General features: G+C 46.0%; 2 protein-coding genes across 2 annotated transcripts; one reads left to right on the top strand and one right to left on the bottom strand.

Annotated features, from left to right (window-relative positions):
- Nucleotides 1–8,950: 8,950 nt before the first annotated feature.
- LOC131263989 (uncharacterized) lies at nucleotides 8,951–10,648 on the bottom strand. The gene is made up of 3 exons (XM_058266280.1): nucleotides 10,604–10,648; nucleotides 9,240–10,511; nucleotides 8,951–9,151 (listed from the first exon to the last, which is right to left on the bottom strand). Exons 1-3 carry the CDS (start codon nucleotides 10,646–10,648, stop codon nucleotides 8,951–8,953), a joined length of 1,518 nt encoding a protein of 505 aa, XP_058122263.1.
- Nucleotides 10,649–17,160: 6,512 nt separating this feature from the next.
- On the top strand, nucleotides 17,161–18,761 carry LOC131262292 (argininosuccinate lyase). The gene is made up of 2 exons (XM_058264262.1): nucleotides 17,161–18,324; nucleotides 18,395–18,761. Exons 1-2 carry the CDS (start codon nucleotides 17,161–17,163, stop codon nucleotides 18,683–18,685), a joined length of 1,455 nt encoding a protein of 484 aa, XP_058120245.1. The 3' UTR covers nucleotides 18,686–18,761.
- Nucleotides 18,762–18,795: the final 34 nt, after the last annotated feature.

Here is an 18,795-nt window from a genome sequence, read left to right as displayed (position 1 = left end):
CTTAAGTCACACGAGCAACATCGCGCTGGAGTTCGGAACACTTACCTGTATGGCGCAGAGCACCGTCGCGACGGCAAACCCAAACGTTCTCATTGCTACTGGTACGCCTTGCGGACTGTTTATGGAGCTTTGCAGAATTCCATGGACGTTTATATTGCTCTCGGTGCAAGCTAGCGTTCCTTCGGGAGGCCTTGCGATACGAACACGCGAAGTGGATGCATTGCTTTTTAGGTTACCGTTTGCGAACGATGTCACGCTCCGTGAGACAGAGCTACAATCTGTTCAAACAGAACGTCAACACTGAAGATCCTCGCCGGAGAGAATTGCACCTAAAGCCATTCCTGTTTGTCATTATTTTGGCCACAGTCCCTGAACCGTTACCTATGCTGGCTTTGCATATTTTTCTTTTAACAGATGTGGTTTGCGCTACATATAATCGGCCGCAAAATTGAGCATACAACTCATAACTACATAACTTTTTCTGTTATAAATTTACTTTTGTAGCTTGTTTATTGTTCAAATGAAAAGTACAAACTGCATGTTTACTACTTCTTCCTGTTTTTGTTTATATAAAACAAGCTGATCCAACGAACTTCGCCTCGTCCCATATTAACAATACGCTAATATTGGAGTAACAAATTATTGAAACTCAAGGGAAGCCCCATAGATTCGGTTCATGAAGATGTCGACACATAACAATAACAAATCCATCTTTAAGTCGCGCAAATCAGACAAATCCAAAGAATGTTTTAAAATTCCAGTGAACGATTCACGGCTTCGTTTTCATTGTCAATACGATTAATCAATTGATATGAGCGCAATGGTCCAGCTGGATTCATTGAGCTTGAAGCTGTCAGCAATCCAACGGTGGTGCTAAAACGTTCACAGCCCATAACCTGAACATGTGCCCATGTTGTTTAATCCAAAGGGTTCAAGCCCGGCTGGTGGGAGGTCTAATGTAATTGCCAAAAACGTCATGTTTTTCTTCAGCCACGGTTGAGTCCTTTTTGAGGTACGTCACGGGGCTCCATTCTATTGGAAAATGACGTGTTTTTGTGCTCCAAAGATGGCTTTTATCCATGGCAGAACGTGGTCCTACAAAATGTTCATATTAACCTTGGTATTAAAATTTAATTCAGCTTTGATAAATGCAGAAGGCATTTTAAAGCTATTGGGCGAAACGGTCTCAAAATCTATGACTCCGGCCAAATGTTTGGCTGTAAACTTCATTTTCAGGTTCTCTGGAACATCCTCAATCTTCTTAGGCGATATAAATCTGTCTGTACGTGTGTTAGACACGGGATGGTCGATGAATATTTTTTCACCAGAGAATACGATGACGGCTGACCCTGACTTCATGGGATGTGGTCCATCAAGGAGTGATCGTTGGATACGGTAAACAGTAGCCAGGTGGCATCCCGCGATCGATACAATTTGTTTTACGGGCTTTTGGGCGAGCAGTAAACTAATCACAATGTATTAACGTGCATTTTTCTCAACTTTATTACTCGAAAATCACTCCTTTGATTACATCTTCTCATAGTATACTACCAGATGATTACACACACGTCATGTGTCACGGTATAAATTATGTTTCAAGTTATCCAAAAATAAGCATTGAAAATTTTCGCATTTTTTTATGGGACATACTGTAGAACATTTTTAATTCGACGATTGGTGCTGGCATTTGAATTTCAGTCAATAGAATGCTACTCATAAAAAACTCACAATTTCAATCAACACCAATGCTTCATTAGAACATTAATTTTTTTGTTCAAAATTTCCCTTTCAAAGGTGATGTGAAATATCTTCGGCGATGTCATTTTTATACGTATCTCACAATCAACGGGACTTTTTATGGCTTCATCGAAATAATCTTTATATTGAGTATAGACACTTTCACACTGTATTTGTAACTGTGTTCGCGCAAAATGAAAACACCCCTCTGTGTCCATGTACCGGGCACCTTTGCTTTTGCATACTCATTTCTCCGATGCATTTAATTTATATGCGAAGTTACTCCGAATCAAGCAATAATCTCGGATTAGAATCGCTGCTGCAAGTTGGAATCTCGTTTCATGTGTTTTTTTTTTTGCTTGCTGTACTCCTGACTCAAAAGTTCTTGGTGAATTCTTTAACCATTCTTCAGATAAACTAAACATTGAAATAAAAAACAAAAACTGTGGAATGCACAACAACGTATCGGTTCGTTTGATACTTATCTCATCTCCTTCAATGCCAAAAAACGTCATATCCCTTCAGGCGACGTACTGCAAACTTGTTTGATAGATTTCCCTGAACTTACTCATCATTCATATTTGTTTAGCAACAAAGCTCTATTCTGCCACTCAACAAAATTCATTCAACGCCTATCAGAACCAAATATACGTGATCTAGGTGATCGCTGGTTGATTAACCGAGATGAAATTATTCGATGATCTGGGAATTCGGACTCATGACTTGTCACAAATTTAATCGGTTTGCAAGGAAAAAAATCATCCCAAAACTTCGTTAAGATCGTCCAAGCGGTTTCTTAGTTTAGTTATACATCGTATATTTGATTTGATTGTATGAAAAATGCAATCTTTACAAATCTTTTCATTTTCCGGCTTTTCCTTAAAGAATATTAAAGTTGTCTTTTCTTTAAACTTTCTATTAATAAAAACGAACAAATAATCTGATTACATCGTCAAGATTGGCTCAGGTTTGGTTTAAAACAAACAAACACTTATTTTAATAAGTTTCAATGTTTTTTATGGAAAAAAGCATTTATCGAGTTTTCTGGGTTTCTGGCTTTTTCTAAGGATTTTTCTAACTTGCATTGTTTTTATTGGACCAAAAGAAACAAATCATCAGAAGACATTGTTGAGATAAGTCCAAGCGTTTACGTTAGAAAAGGTAAATTTTATTTTTTTATATATTTTTACCGAATTTTACCGGCCTTTCCTTGGGAAGTGTCAAATTCTCTTTTTTCCTAAACCTTCCTTAAAAACGGAAGGAAAGGTAAAAAGGAACAAATCATACGAAGACGTCATCAAGATTTGTCCAGCCGATTTTGAGTTTTACCATCACGAACATACAAACATTCATTTTTATAGATATGGAGTGGAAGAAGAAGAGATAATTTCTGAAAACAGGCAGGTTTTAGCAACGCAAAATCGACCATACACCTTCGTCTTTACTAAGCGTAACTTTACTTCGGGAACTTTAGTATGTTTCAAGCAAAGTTTCTTTAGTAGTTTGACCATCTATGAGCCTGAACAGAGCCTAGGAATTTAGCACTTTGGCAAGTTTTTTTTACCCAAATGGGATCTGAACGGCTATTGCCACTTGTACCATGGATATAGATATGTTTTGCACACAAAGTTCTTACGGGGACTACAACTAGCGGTCAAATGGTCACGATCTACAATACTGACAGAGGTGGACAAGCGAAAAATAACTTCTTCTTGGCGTAACGACCTTGTTGGCCTGCCCCCGTTAAGGGCTTACGAGACTTTTGACCCTATGTGTACGTGGATAGTCAGTCCTCTCGTACAGGGGAGGGGGTCCAGTCTGGGACCGGGTGGGATTCGAACCCACGCCGTCGAGGTGGTGAGCCACGGCGCTCATAGGCCGATTTTCTAACCGGCCCTACCGCTCGGCTGTCGCGGACCCCTAAAAGTGAAAAATAAAGGGACACTTAAAAACGTTACCACCAGAGGAAGAAATTGATTTTTATAACAATCGACGAACGAGAAGACTAGAAGACTAAGAATGAATCCTTATAGAGAATTCCAAAGCAGGTCTAGAAATTACTTGACACTCTTAGAAGGTACGCCAGTGCTAACATCAACTGGGGAATCGCTCACAGGAACACTTTGCTGGGTTGAATTACTTCAAAAAAGCCTGTCTTTCAAAAGGTGTACATGATGATGGAACTGTGATTTGGAAATGAAGCTTACTGTGACGTCAAAAGAGTTCATATAAAATGTCTTGTTCGTCGATTAGCCGATCTATTCGAGTCATAAAATAGGCAGATGACGTGGTAGCAATCTGATTCGATGCCAGAGATTTAGCATTTGGCCTTCACCATCAAACACGCTGAAGGGAGCGTTGTGCTTAATGTTCAATGCCAGCTGGAAGAACTTAAAGTATATAGTTTAACAAAACCATTATGGTCAAAATGGGTTATTTGAACAATTTTAAACATGACCAATAACCTGTCGTTAAAAAATTATCTTACTTTGTGACTACTGTCTCCAGTAGGACAACGATACAAACCTAACCTACAAACACGTCGTGTGGTACTGGCATCGTAAAATGTGCTTAAGTCACTCAAAACACTTCCCTAGATCAATGGACCTCAATCCCATGGCACATTTAGTGGAATCGACACCACAGGTGTGGGATCGAATCTTGAGTCTGGCACCCTCCGGTATTACGGACAGCCGTCCGTCTACCGATCTATAATATACAGTTGGTCCCGGCAGTACGCGAATGTTTGGGACCGAACGCAATAGCGTATATCGAATTTTCGCGTATTGCGGATTTCCTCTGCCATATCGTTTGATGCCTCATATTGAAGAGTTGACACTGAGAGGGAACCACTTTTTTAACAAATCTTCTATCCAAATCACTAATAAGTGTTTTCATTTCTTCTATTGTATCATTATATCTCTGTTAAAAAGTGCATATTAAAAACTTCATTTTACCAAAACAAAGTAAATTTGACTAATCAGAACTCAAGCAACGCTATGAGCTGTCAGTTGTAAAAAATCGCGTATTGCGAATTCGCGTATCTCGAGTATAGCGTACTGCGGGGTCCAACTGTACTGTCTTTCGGTCACTGAAACTCTCTTTTGAGAGAGGCCTGATCCCACAAGGGGATATCGTGCCACATAATAATAATAATAATAATAATAGATCTGTACGCCGGAGGTCCACGACAGCCGAGCGGTAGCGCCGGTTAGAAAATCGGCCTATGAGCGCAAGTGCTCACCACCTCCTCTGTATGAGAGGACTGACTATCAACGTACAAAAGGGGAAAAAAAGTCTCGTTAAGCCCTTAACCACCATGGTCGTTACTCCAAGAAGAAGAAGAAGATCTGTAATTTTGCGTTGATAAAAAAGGACCTCTTTCCACTTATTATGTTACCATTAAAAATACAGACTAGTTATGTAAAAAGATATTTATCTTGTCTGTATATATTTGTGTTGTCTGATAAATTTGCTATCAAACTAAATTTAAAAAAATAATATATTTGTGTTGTCTGATAAATTTGCTATCAAACTAAATTTTAAAAAATAAATTAGGGCAATGTTTGCGCGCGTTTTGGATGAAAATCCAGTGCTCGTTTGGTTGTATGCTAAATGTTGTGGCTGACTGTAGTTAGCGTAGAATAATGTATGATCATTCTAGCGTTTAGTGCCGAAACAGAGCCGTGAAATGCAAATATGTTGGCAAGAGTTCTCTCGTGTAAAGTTGCTCGAGATTGGCCTGAGCTCAACTCCACGCCACCAGGGACCCTGGCGCTCGTTGCTATACCGCAAAACTAACTTTCTTATAGGACAATTTTGTTCGGCTCTTTCTTATGCTCGCTTGTTTCATTATATTGATCCACTTTCTCATAAAAAAATAATCATTCACCAGACTGTTTACGGGCAGCGTTGAATAATTTTATTTACTATTTCTATGGCGCTTCTTCTAGAATGAATAATTATGCGAACCAATTGGTAGGATAAGTTTAGCTTGGGTCGTTTCGTGACATGCTTCAATATTTTTGCTTTGGACATTATGTCGCTTAGTTCGGTCCGTCATCTTCACACGCAGTGATATCCGCCTCCAGTGAGGCGACTTCCGCAACCAAATCGTACTTGGCTGCTACAAAGCATGCTTCCAGGCGGGCCAGTCCGGCGTCGGTTTCGGCCTCCACAAGATCTGTCAGCACCGTCAAATGAGAGTCGTCGATTTCGCTATGCAGATTATGCAGGTAGTCTTCAATGCCCTGTTTTAAAATAGAAATAGCATGGACAATTATTGTTTGAACGGAGAATATATGAAGCCATTTTTCTTTTTTATAATACTTACGCTATCGTTGCACTCCGTGGGGTAATCCAGGCAGGTATCCAATGTATCTATCAGGTCCTCGGCGCTGAACGCAATCTGCTCGGCAATGCTTATCAGCACGTCCTGCAGCGTGAGCAAGCGCGTAATTTCCAGATCAACGCACTGTCCAGCCGTGCGAGCGTTTATTTCGAAGAGTGCAATGGCCGCGTCACCATACTTCTCGTAGCAGTACTCGGCGTACGGTCCTTGGTCGATAAGCACTGTGACAAGCTCGTAAATATGACTGCAACCGTGGTTGATGATGAAATCATCATATCCAGTAGATACGTCGGGGATATTGCTTTGATACGTGGTGTAGGTACCCTCAATAGATGTTATGGTCGAAGTAAGCTCGTCTCCGTAGACAATTACCATCTGATCCGCTTCGTCTCCGATACCTGAGATGGTGGTAAAATCGTAACTAGCCAAATCAGTATCCGCGTTGAACGTTTCCTGGATTAAGGTTTTGATGTCAGCGGCAGCATCATGGTATAGGCCTACTTCATCCACAAGGGCCTGTAGTTGCTCGTCGATATAGCTCACGGCCTCCTGGCCTGCGATACCGGAGTCATTGATGTAGGCGTCGGCCAACTGGAGGAACTCCTTGGATTGGGCGAGTATGAAGAATATCAGCTGCAGGGTGGCGCCCACTTCCAGCGTAGATGCGGTAAGTGCGCCCGTAACGTAGACGTTCACATTTTGGCGCAGGATAGCCTTCGTTACCGAGCCCAAACCGGCCTGCGTAACTGCAGCTTCTACTTGATGCTGTAGCCCGGTCAGCGTGCCGTCAAGCTCTGACAACTTGGAATCAAGCTCACCGAAGGCATCCTCCAGCTGGAGAACGATTTGGTTCGTTGACAAAGCGTCATCCAGATTACCGTAGTTGATCGATAGACCGTCGGACACGGAATTGATGTAAGTCTGCAGCTCTGCGATAGCGTCTGTTGCAGACTCAAAGACACCGGTCGGGTCAGTGGTCGCATCAGCAAGGGCGACGATGGCGTCCAAAACTGCTTTTATTAACGCTAACGAGTCGGTGCCGATGGCCGTGATTTCGGTCAGGATATCACTCAAAGTCGCATAACCGGAGGTCAGAGTGATAGCATCGGTGCTCCATAGCGCGTCCACATCGGTGCTAGCGGTACTGGCAACAGCTGAAGTTTTGTCAGCACTGAACACGTCAATGCTTAAACCAAAGTCCGGGCGTGGGAGTGCAGTGGTGAGCTGGCAGAAGGAAAGGGGTCGGATAGAAAAGAATAATGGCTTAAGTCACACGAGCAACATCGGGCTGGAGTTCGGAACACTTACCTGTATGGCGCAGAGCACCGTCGCGACGGCAAACCCAAACGTTCTCATTGTTACTGGTACGCCTTGCGGACTGTTAATGGAGCATAGTGGAATCCTGTGAGAATTTATATCTAAATCGATGATAGTATTTGTCGCGAGGGCTACACGCTTTGCGATGCCGTTGCTTGCTGGCCGCCATTGCGGTGCGAACGTGGCCGTCCCGTTGCGTGAACCGCTCGTCTGGCTCGGGGCAATCTGTGCAAACAAACGCAATCGAAACGGCGACGTACCCGCCTATTGCCGTTTTGTTACCGTGTCGACGTATTTGCCGGCAATAGGTGAGCAACGTGTGCAAAAGCTGCACGAACTCGTCGACGTGTACTTTCCGTACATCGGCCGGGAAAAGGATTGCGATACGTCATCACCTAGTCGTAGGTATGAGCGAGTTTTGGTACGATGTTTGTGCGTACGCCCGTCCGGAACTGAGGTTTGGGTCAAAAATATAAAAATACATATCATCCATTAGCACATAGCGCACGGCATGGCTTTATATGCCCATTTCCACGACCATCCAGTGGAAGTCAATACAAATCGAACATCTTACATTCGCCATGCGAAATAATACGCGTGTGCCAAAGTACCTACGGCCAATCCTAGCAGTCACCAGTTTGCCGTAAACAGGCTACGTGTCCCCGACGTAGGTGTCGGTGACGGGGTTCCGATGCCATTTTGAAAACGGCGTCTCACACCGTCTCCAAGCTGTGCAAACACAACGTGTCTTGGGGCACTTGGTTCGAACAACTCCTCGGTTCGGGGCCACCGTTTTGCATCGTGTTCAAAACGGCGTGTTGTTGCCGTTGGTGTACATCCGTCGCAGGGAAGTCAGACTGTTTGTTTTCTCTGGCCGAACACCAGCCACGCAAAGCTTCGGGCTAGGATGGTAGGTTTCGCGTTGCCCTGTGCAGAACTTCTTGCTACCGGCCGGTTTAACCTTGAAAACAGAGACGGGGGAGGTGGGGGATTTCATATAAATCCCCTTTGTCGTCAACAAGATGGATTCGGAATGGTAACGATAACGTCCAACCGAAGCTGATCTGTTGACGCGCGTGGCGGATTTAAAAAGCCAGTCAATGCACCAAACAACGAACCCAGGTAACCAGGTAGGTGAACCAAGCCGATGTAGCAGTAGAATTGGAAAAATGTCAGCAGTCCCCAGTTTTATGTGATGCAACTTAATGAAACTGCCAATAAATAGACCAAATGTTAGCCTCTATAGCATGGTTGAGACATTTTTAGAACAGCAGAGTTGAGGCTTGCCTGTGATATTGTACACTATTTTCGCATTTAAGCGTGGGCATTTCATACTTTGCCCGTTGTAATATGTCATTGGAACGAACTTATGAACAAAAGGATGAACCAATGTTTAAAGTTGAGCAGTGCCTAGCAGCAAGGATGAATAATGCGCCGTAACTCGGTTTATTTATGTTGCACGATATTTTTCAAATATATATTTTCACTGATTGAACCATCGCTAGCTAGACGATGTACGCTACAACTGAACGTAGCAGCCTAGTTTTATGCCTGGGGGCCATTGAGCATGCAAGAGCCAGTGTCATCGCTGATCTCCATACCCTGGAAGATAGTCACGTACAGAGAGGAAATAAGGCACGCACCAAGACGATTTTCGCTGGCTTGGGCTTCGGCGTCCACTAGGTCCGACAGGGTAGTGGTGTGCTCCGTGACCTGGGTCGCGAGCGCAGTATAGTATGGTTGAATCTGAAACGGAAGTGAACAACATGGAGACGGATGAGCACAAACCACTTGCGATTGTCGCACGCTGCTTATGGTAGAAACAAATGCTCACAGTGGTAAAGCATGAAGTTAGGTCAGGATCGTCCAAGAGCAGACACGTAGCCAGATTGCCGTACAGATCTTCCAAGTTGTATCCGATCTGAACGACGATAGCAGCGACGACCTCTTCCAGCGTTACAAATTTGTCCACTTCGCGCTGGAAGCACATATCAAAGGCGCTGATGGTGAGACTGAGCAGTGCGACCACTCGTGGCGAATATTTGCTGAAGCAGAAGTCCGAGTTGGGCGCGTTGGCGGCGAGCGCCTCCGATACCGTCTCGATTGGGAGGCAAAGGGCATTGCCCAGATCAACGTTCAAATCCTCGAAGTAATCGGGAACAATTGCGCTGTACTCGCTTAAGGACGTGCCAAACGCTGTTTTTGCGGCCTCCAAACCATTAAACAAAGCGTCACCTAAACCTTCCACCTCAGATTTGAGTGTCGAAGACGTGTACCCAGTAGCTGCTGTTAACGCTGCATCGATTTCGGCAAGCAAAACGCTTACTGTGTCCGGCTCGTTGTCATCGACTTCCGCGGAGAGGGTTGCGGTCTCTTCAATTGTTAGGTAATCTTGGAAGTCCGATACTGAGGTAGCATAGAAACCGACATGATCTTCTGCATCTCCCGTTATTTCCACAATAAACTCGTCGGCCAGATCCAGGTTCTCCAGCGAACTGTTGATGATGTAGTTAACCAGCTGAACGTTCGCACGGAGCGTGCGTGTGTTAGTAATTACGTCGGTCACCGATTTGGCAGCGATGTTCTTCTTGATAATGGTTGTCGAGACAGTGGACGACGTTCCGGCGGCTCTTTGCGCCTTACCCACATCCGTTTTCAGTGTTCCCAGTGCGGTTCTGAACGTTCCGATCGTTGCTAACACATCACCAAAAGCATCATCGAACTGAATCTTAATTGCATTATTCTCTCGTATGGCAGTCTTAAGTTCCGATATTAATGTGGCAAGTCCAGTTCTAAATAGTGTCTCTAGCTCGGTAAGCTTGGTTTCGACCAACCCAAAGGCTGGTGTGTATGGACCGACATCGTCCAACGACAGCGTCTTGAGCTGGGTCGCCAGAGCCGTGCCTTTCGTTTCAATGGCATCTCCGATGGCGATCAGCTTAGTTCTCATCGTTCCCAGCATGGTGTAGCCGGCTGTAAGTGTGATGTCCTTTAGTCCGGTTAAAATAAACTCAGCTTTTAACCCGTCCGCCGCCACTGCCGTTTTGTCCGAGTTCGCGACATCACCATTGATACCGAAGTCTGGTCGCGGGAGGGCCAGAATGGTCTGTAAAAAAAGGGTATCAACTTCAAGCGTGCGGTACAATTCCCGTTCGCGATCGGCAAGTCTGCCGATTGGAGTGGTTGCAAGAGACTTACCTGGACCAGGCAGAGGAACGCCAAAGAGAAGCAGAACGCCTTCATGTTGCAGAATACTGCTGCTTTTGGTCGCCCCCTGGCTCCGATGGCTCCATTTATAGTAGCGTGCCATTTGCCGAACGATCCTCCTGGCCGGGCCGCTCCGGCCATCGTCGTGTGCGTTTGGCAGCAACCATTTCGTGAAGGTTATTCGCCTGCACGTTAACGTCCCACTGCGCCTTGCAATGCACTCGGCTTCTTGGGAGCATTGGTGGTGGTGATGGCGCGCGCTCCGCCCATCACGGACACGCATACGCGAAAATGCAGCTGTCCAAATAGCGTCCCAGTGCGACGTGGGCATGGGTTTTTTCGAGGCTGTTCTTGGCTTCGTTCTGTTTCTGAAAAATGTTTTTCCCCAACAGCAGACTAGAATGGAAGTCCCCCTCCCCTCTCCCCTCCCCCTCCAACAACCAACCCCTTTTTTCCTCGCGACCACGTCGCTTATTGGATGGCTGTTTCCGCTGGGACACAGGGACAGTGTGTCTGTGGGATTCCGTACCGCCATTGTGTTGCAAAGCAAAGCCGAACAATTTGTAAACCAATCTAAAGGACCTTCCCCCAAGTTGACAACCTGTTTTCCGGACTCTCCTTTTTGTGCGACTAACATATCGCTTTTGCTTCAATGTGTGAAGAAATGTAATCTTGAACTATTCACAAATTTGTAAACCAGCAGCTGAAAGGAACGTGTTTGCCTCAGTGTTATTTTTAGGGGGTCAAATTGGTGGAACGAATGCATGTTTTTCAACTTAAATAAAAATCCAACTGGATGCACCGGAACTGGCTGTCTGCAGCAGTATTGGGGTTGAATTAGAGCAATCATGAACATTCTAACCATCGTTCGATCGTTCGATGGAAGAATGTATACGTACGTACGATCGTTTGCGTATCGGCGTGGCTATATGCAATTTGCCGCGACACTCCTCAGCCCCGCCATCGACGCCCAAACACGTGTGTAAATATGAAGCCGCAACAAGATCTCAGGTACTTGTTTTGATCCTTCCGCTGTTGCGTGGTCCAATTTGCCCTACCGCTTTACGCTGAATCTAGAATGGAACTTTTGTTGAAATGGATGTTTTTTGCACTGCGAGAAGCGTCACAAGCATAGTTAACTCTATCAGTTCGGGCGGCTTTTAAGAGAGCGAATGGATCGATAATTACGAAACACAAGCTGTTGATACATTGTGCATTAGTACACAAACGAGTACTACAAGTATAAACTCAAACTATATACAAGTACAGAAAGAAACACAGCATCACAAAATTTAAGTCACGTGCACTATACCAACGGAAACACAAATGCTTCCTACAGTCAAATGATTCAAGGAATTGTTTCCTACGAATCGTGCGTATTGAGTAATCTTAACCAATTCGAACACTTCACATCGGCAACGTGCTTAACCGATCCGTAGCGGTTTTAACCAGATGTTTCCTCCACTTTGGCCGATTGGAATTGTCCCATTAGGTGTGTCGACCCGCACAAATCTCTACACGCCTATCTCTCCTCAGCAGATGAGTTACATTTTCTTCATCAGCTGCCTAGATGGACGCCGTGATAGCAACCCCCCGTCAAAACACGTGGCGAAGTCGTAGCCATCGGGGGTGGGCAGATCGGGGTAATTCGCTGAAAATAAAAATCGTGTACTGATGAGATGGTAATTTATTCAAAGACATTCCTGGAAGTAAGGAGATCAAATGTTGTATCCGATGCAAACATTGGCCAACAGTGCCGGATCTGGGAAGTAATATCACAGTCAGCAAGTAGCTGTTGCGGTGCTTGATTTTCCTCCCATCCGAGCTGCTAAATGATCCCCCTGCAGTAGAAGCAGGATCTAAGTAACCTGGAACGAACGCAGACAATCCAATTCAGAGTTTACCGTACCTCTTCCGAAAAAAACGTAGTCTTTGGAGGTATTCATTCTGTCAGCGTTTTGCCGTTTCAGCAGGATTGTACCTTTTATCAATTTTCCAACCACCAAACATTGACGAATTTAATACACTTACACTTTCGTTGTTCAGAGTGTTGCATATTCTATGCGTCTATTCGCCACGAAAATGCTAAATAATTCCTTTCTCTTTCCCGGTATGTAGTCAATTGACATTTTGCTATGATGGTTGTGGATTTATCGGACCGATGTTGGTTGGAATAGATACTAAAAACAAAAAAGGAAAGATAGCATTAATATTTGTAGTTGTAGGTCAACAATATAGGTCAGCAGTGTGACGTTTGTTTAACCAATCCATTCCGAAAAAAGCGGTTTATGTGGTTTTTGTGAAATAAGGTTTTGGCTTATTAAAATTTATTATCTAATGGTACAGTACTGTGCGAATATTTGTTTCGCAACAATGAACGTGATAATGTTACGTGCTTTGGAAAGCAATTCGTGAGCAGCTGCTTGTTTATCCGCAATCAATCAACATCTTTTAAGATGTTTTTCAGTTCTTGGCTTGTGTGGAACTGCTCAACGTTACTTGATAAAGACTTAACATTAGTATGAACAGTTCATAGAGTTTCGCGGTTCATCCATCATGCCAAGTTTTTTTTCCCAAATGTTTCTTTCGGATGCTACGGCTGATGGTTTTAGCTTTCAAAATGCGACTAGTTTTTTGTGTGCTGTTTGAATGGGGTATCCTGCATTTCGAAATGGGCAACTATATTGTCGACAAACAAAAATATTCCTCTCCGATAGTGCAGCTAAAGGCAAAACTCCAATCGATGGTCACGTCTTTTCTCATTCGGCGGATTGCGAACCAAAAGTTCATAAATGATACCATAGTTTTACGTAGTACGAGGACCTTCCAGCATACAGGTGTCCAGAAGGTCGTTAATTTCCAGGCTATCGACCACGATAGGATAGATTGTGGTGATGATGCACGCGCCGAGCCTGCTCGCACTGGCCAAGGTTTCTGCATCCACGAGGTCCGCAAGAGTCGAGAAGTGTTCTTCAATCTGGGAAGCGAGCGCTCCATAGTACGGTTCGATCTGAAACGAAGGGAAATGAAGAAAAATTATACACCCGGAATGGCCACACAAGGGCTACAGACGAAACCATTAACTCACCCCCAAAAAGCACACGTTTTCACCACCTACAGCAGTAAGGCACACATCCAAGTTGGGTTCAAGCTCTTCCACATTGAACACAATCTGTGCGACGATACGCTCAACAATTGTAACTAGCGTGAATAGCCGGTTAAGCTCCTGCTCAAAGCACAACTGGTAGTTGTCGAGGGTGATGGGTAGCAGCGAGTACGCCCGTGCCGAGAACTTGCTGAAGCAAAAGTCGGAGTATGGTGCGTTGGATACGAGCGCCAGCACAACTTTCTCGACTGTAGTACACAGCTTGCTGCCCAGTTCGGCATTCAGATCGTCAATCACAGTTGGTACGGCGCCCTTGTAGTTGTCAAACGAGGTAACGATGTCGGCACGTGGCACCGCTGTGCCGGTTGTCAATTTGGTGTTCAGAGTGGCGAGCGTGGCAGCGAGGCCAGAATTCGCATAATCGCCGTTCGCTTGCAGGTCGGGCAGGATAGCGCCGAGGCGTGTGTCCACATCATCTCCTACATCATCAGAGATAATTCCCGTTATTTTCGAGCTCTGCCCGTCCAGAAGGTGCTGGTAGGCACTGACGGCGGTGTAGAACTCAGAAGCTGTGTGTTGACTCGCCGCTACTATATCCACGACGAACTCGTCGGCCAAGTCAACGTTCTCCAGCGCACTATTGACGACGAAGGTAACCAGCTGAACGTTCGCACGGAGCGTACGAAGGACAGTGGTGACATCGGTCACCGATTTGGCAGCGATGTTCTTCTTGATAATGGCTGTCGAGACAGTGGGCGACGTTCCGGCGGCTCTTTGCGCCTTACCCACATCCGTTTTCAGTGTTCCCAGTGCGGTTCTGAGCGTCCCGATCGTTGTTAACACATCAGCAAAAGCATCATGGAACTGAATCTTAATTGCATCATTGTCTATTTCCGTCTTAATGGCCTCAATATCTGCGGCAAGTCCAGTTCTGAATAGCGTCTCTAGCTCGGTAAGCTTGGTTTCGACCAACCCAAAGGCTGGTGTGTATGGACCGACATCGTCCAACGACAGCGTCTTGACCTGGGTCGCCAGAGCCGTGCCTTTCGTTTCAATGGCATCTCCGATGGCGATCAGCTTAGTTCTCATTATTCCCAGCATGTTGTAGCCGGCTGTAAGTGTGATGTCCTTTTGTCCGGTTAAAATAAACTCAGCTTTTAACCCGTCCGCCGCCGTTGCCGTTTTGTCCGAGCTCGGGACATCACCGTTGATACCGAAGTCTGGTCGCGGGAGGGCCAAAATGGTCTGGATGGGTGAAAAAGGAATCGTCTTTCGGTAATAACAGAGTCGCACTGCGGTCGAAAACTAACATACCTGTACCAGACCGAGGACCGTGAGAGAGAAACAGAACACCTTCATGGTGCAGAATGTGCCTACTTTTGCTTGGCTGTTGATACCGATGGTTCTATTTATATTTGAAGCCTAGCAAGTCGGTGGGGTACAACGAAAACTTTGCGCGTATGGTTCATGGTTATTTTCCCGAAGGTTATTCCGCCAGACTTGCCACGCCAACCGTGTGTCGTCGGTCTGACTGGATGGCGAGACCGTACCGTTTCATCTGTGCACACATTAGGCACTAAGTAGTGCGGAACAGGCAATACATTTCGATCTGACGAATCCTAGTGAATCTTCCGCTGTCGCCATAACAACTACAAACCAACATCCGAGCAACTAGGATAGGACAATCAGTGTGCACAAAAAATTCGTGAAATTTCCCCCCCTCAACACTCTGATTTTGAAACAAATCAGTTTTGTATATATGAAATATAACGTAAAGTTGATCAACAAGCGATAATAGTTTGGGAACGATCTTCCAAAAGCACTAACCAAGGCAAAGCAAACCAGCTGGTGTGACTTCGGAAGTAAAGATAAACAACAGGCTTGGCATTCTAGGCAACGCTGCAACAGTTTGACCTTCAAGGTCAAGGTCTAGAGTTATTATACATTTTACGGGCTACGCTGGCTACTTATAACTACTAGTCTTTGCGATGTTCCACATCACGTGTGTTACGTGTTGTTTTTCAGTTATGACGATTTTCGTCTTTGAAAAATAGCGGAAGATCTGCGTTCAATCCCGTCAACATGGCAGTAACTTTGTGTCGAACCAACTGTTTAAACAGAAGATTCTTGGTTTGTTAAACACCTTAGCAGTTTGCACTACAGCATCTATTGTGATTGGTCCAAAACTCATCCGCCGGTTTCCATGGCCACAGAGTTGGAATACTAAACACAATAAGGGAATGGATCCAAGCAACGCGGTCTCATACGCCAGAGTTCTATTTTTCAATAAATATTTCAGTTTTAACCCATCATAGCAGTTTTTACCTCATGAACTTAGCTTGCACCAGTGCATATCGGAAATTAGCATGGAACCAGATACTTCAACGAGGTTACAGTGAGTGATTGTAAAGTTAAAATCACAGGAACAATAAGCAGCATAAGAATGGTCTGTAATCTAAACTCTAAAAAGCGACTAATACTGGCCAGAAGAAGCTCTACCCATGAAGACGAGACGGGCTCCTAGGCATGTCTTGAGCGCTCCATATTACGCAACACTCAGCGATTAAACAGCGCTCCCTCGTTCACCAGTGTTGCATATGCAGTCGCTGAATTGAAGCTTATCGCTTTGCAAATGAAAGTAAGAAAAAATAAAATCCATCTCATATTTTGTACAACATTCTGTAGCTAGTGTACCATCTTCTGAGAGGTTCGTTATCGATGGTGCTTCTTTTCAGACGGTGAAACAAGACACCGGCGACTTTTGCGACTTAACCTAAACATGAGACGCGGGTAGAAGAAGCTGCTGCCGCTGCTGATAAACGCACCACTTCCTGATACGACGAGGCGGAAAGGCAAACAACGGGAACTGTTCACCTACCCGTTTTTTTTATGCCCCATAGACCAGGGCAAAGAACTCACCCAGTAGGAGTGCACCGGAGTATGCAACACGCGCCAAAATATATTTTACATGTAGAAATCCTAAAACGTTGTTCTCTGTGGCGAACACGCGATTCAAAAACAGAGTCAAATTTACAGTGACGTGGAAAAAAAGTAAGTAAATATAAAAATTCCCCCGTCAGCTGGCTGTGCTCCCGAAAACAGCCCACTTGTTCACGGGAAGGAGCCCCTCGCAGATGAGGCACTTGGTGAGGATGAGGTGAACTGATAACCTCTGGTTCCCTTGGGGGTGATCCAACGATTACTGGAAGCTGGCTCGGCACGCTATAGGCGCAACAGAGATAGTGACCGGGTCCGACTAGGAGTGCGAGTGAGAGTGGAACATTGCGCGGGGACGTATTTAAGTCCGTTCGCGAGCTCATCAACGTTTTAGAATCCCAAAGTTCCTAGTGCCCTGCAAGCGGTTGTTGGGGACTCCCGATCGAGCGAGTAAGTGAATCGTAGAGTGAAGTCCGTCTGCAGAAGTGCGATCAGTGGAAGAAAAATGAGCAACCATCGTAGCAATCGTCCTAACTCCGGCGGTGAGCAGGTGCAGGTGCCGTTCAAGCTTTGGGGTGGCCGCTACTCGAAATCCACCGATCACGTCCTGTCGAAGGTGAACAACTCGCTGACCGTCGACAAGCGTCTGTTCGCGGAGGACATCGACGGGAGCATTGCGTACGCCAAGAGTCTCGAGGAGGCCGGCCTGTTGACGGCGAGCGAGTTCAAAGTGATCGTGTACGGGTTGGAGGAGATCCGGATGGACTGGATCAACGGTACGATCAAGCTGCTACCGCGGGACGAGGACGTGCATACGGTCAACGAGCGGCGGCTGTTCGAGATCATTGGGCCGCAGATTGCGGGCAAGCTGCACACGGGCCGCAGCCGCAACGAGCAGGTCGTGGTGGACATGAAGCTATGGATGCGGGATGCGATCCGTAGCCTGCAGCAGCTGCTGCTCGATCTCGTGCAGGGTATCAGCGGTGTGTCCGAGCGCAACATCGACGTGCTGATGCCGGGCTACACGCATATGCAGCGTGCGCAACCGGTACGCTTCAGCCACTGGCTGCTCAGCTACGCGTTCTACTTCAAGGAGGATTACGATCGGTTCGCCGAGTTTGGCAAGCGTATCAACGTGCTGCCGCTCGGTAGCGGTGCGCTGGCCGGCAACCCGTTCAACATCAACCGCCAGAAACTGGCGGTCGATCTCGGGTTCGACGGCGTATCGTACAACAGCATGAACGTGGTGAGCGATCGGGACTTTGTGGCCGAGTTTAACTTCCTCTGCACGCTCGTCGCCGTCCACATGAGCCGGCTGGCCGAAGACCTGATCCTGTACTCGACCAAGGAGTACAACTTCGTCGAGCTGTCGGAGGAGTACACGACCGGCAGCAGCCTGATGCCGCAGAAGCGCAACCCGGACAGTCTGGAGCTCATCCGCGGCATCACCGGGCCCGTGTTCGGTCAGCACTGTGCGATCCTGATGACTCTCAAGGGGCTCCCGTCCACCTACAACAAGGATCTGCAGTGTGACAAAAGCGGCATGTTCAGTGTATACGATCAGCTACAGATGTGCCTGGAGTTGATGGGTGGCATAATCAAAACGATACGCGTCGACGAGGACCGCTGTCTCGGTTCGCTCGGATACGAAATGCTTGCCACCGATATGGTAAGCACCGTAAAACCCCTTTCCACCTCCGATCCGTGTTTCAACCCCAATGGTTTCTTCCTTTCCGCAGGCCTACTACCTGGTGCGCCGTGGCATCCCATTCCGAGAGGCGCATCACATCTCCGGCGAGGTGGTCGCCCACTCGGAGAAGGTCAAGATTCCGATCAACAAGCTCACACTGGAGGACCTGCAGGAAATTAGCCCGCACTTCGACGAGACGATTAGCCGCATCTGGAACTACGAGAACAGCGTCGAGCAGTACACCGTCATCGGCGGTACGTCCCGCATTTCGGTGCAGGAGCAGATTCGTGTGCTGCGGGACTTCCTCGACGGTCAAAGCAAGCTGATCATGCAAGAATGATCCACCCGACCCGACACGGGTTTCAAATTTCAAGTGATTTTATTATGTTACAACTAGTTTAGAGACATTTATTGCATACTTTTTGTGTTTGTGTATGTGTATGAGTGTGT

The sequence above is a fragment of the Anopheles coustani genome, chromosome 2, assembly GCF_943734705.1.
Source record: "Anopheles coustani chromosome 2, idAnoCousDA_361_x.2, whole genome shotgun sequence".
In the NCBI taxonomy this organism is placed as follows: Eukaryota; Metazoa; Arthropoda; class Insecta; order Diptera; family Culicidae; genus Anopheles; species Anopheles coustani.
This window is presented reverse-complemented; position numbering and strand designations above follow the sequence as displayed.

What these genes read in the sequence shown, in the direction of transcription:
- LOC131263989 (XM_058266280.1), bottom strand. Translation starts at nt 10,648, where the DNA reads ATGAAGGCGTTCTGCTTCTCTTTGGCGTTCCTCTGCCTGGTCCAG. An exon ending in CGTTCCTCTGCCTGGTCCAG is followed by an intron (nt 10,512 to 10,603) that starts GTAAGTCTCTTG and finishes CTTTTTTTACAG; the next exon opens with ACCATTCTGGCCCTCCCGCG. An exon ending in TAACTTCATGCTTTACCACT is followed by an intron (nt 9,152 to 9,239) that starts GTGAGCATTTGT and finishes CTTCCGTTTCAG; the next exon opens with ATTCAACCATACTATACTGC.
- LOC131262292 (XM_058264262.1), top strand. Translation starts at nt 17,161, where the DNA reads ATGAGCAACCATCGTAGCAATCGTCCTAACTCCGGCGGTGAGCAGGTG. An exon ending in AAATGCTTGCCACCGATATG is followed by an intron (nt 18,325 to 18,394) that starts GTAAGCACCGTA and finishes TCCTTTCCGCAG; the next exon opens with GCCTACTACCTGGTGCGCCG.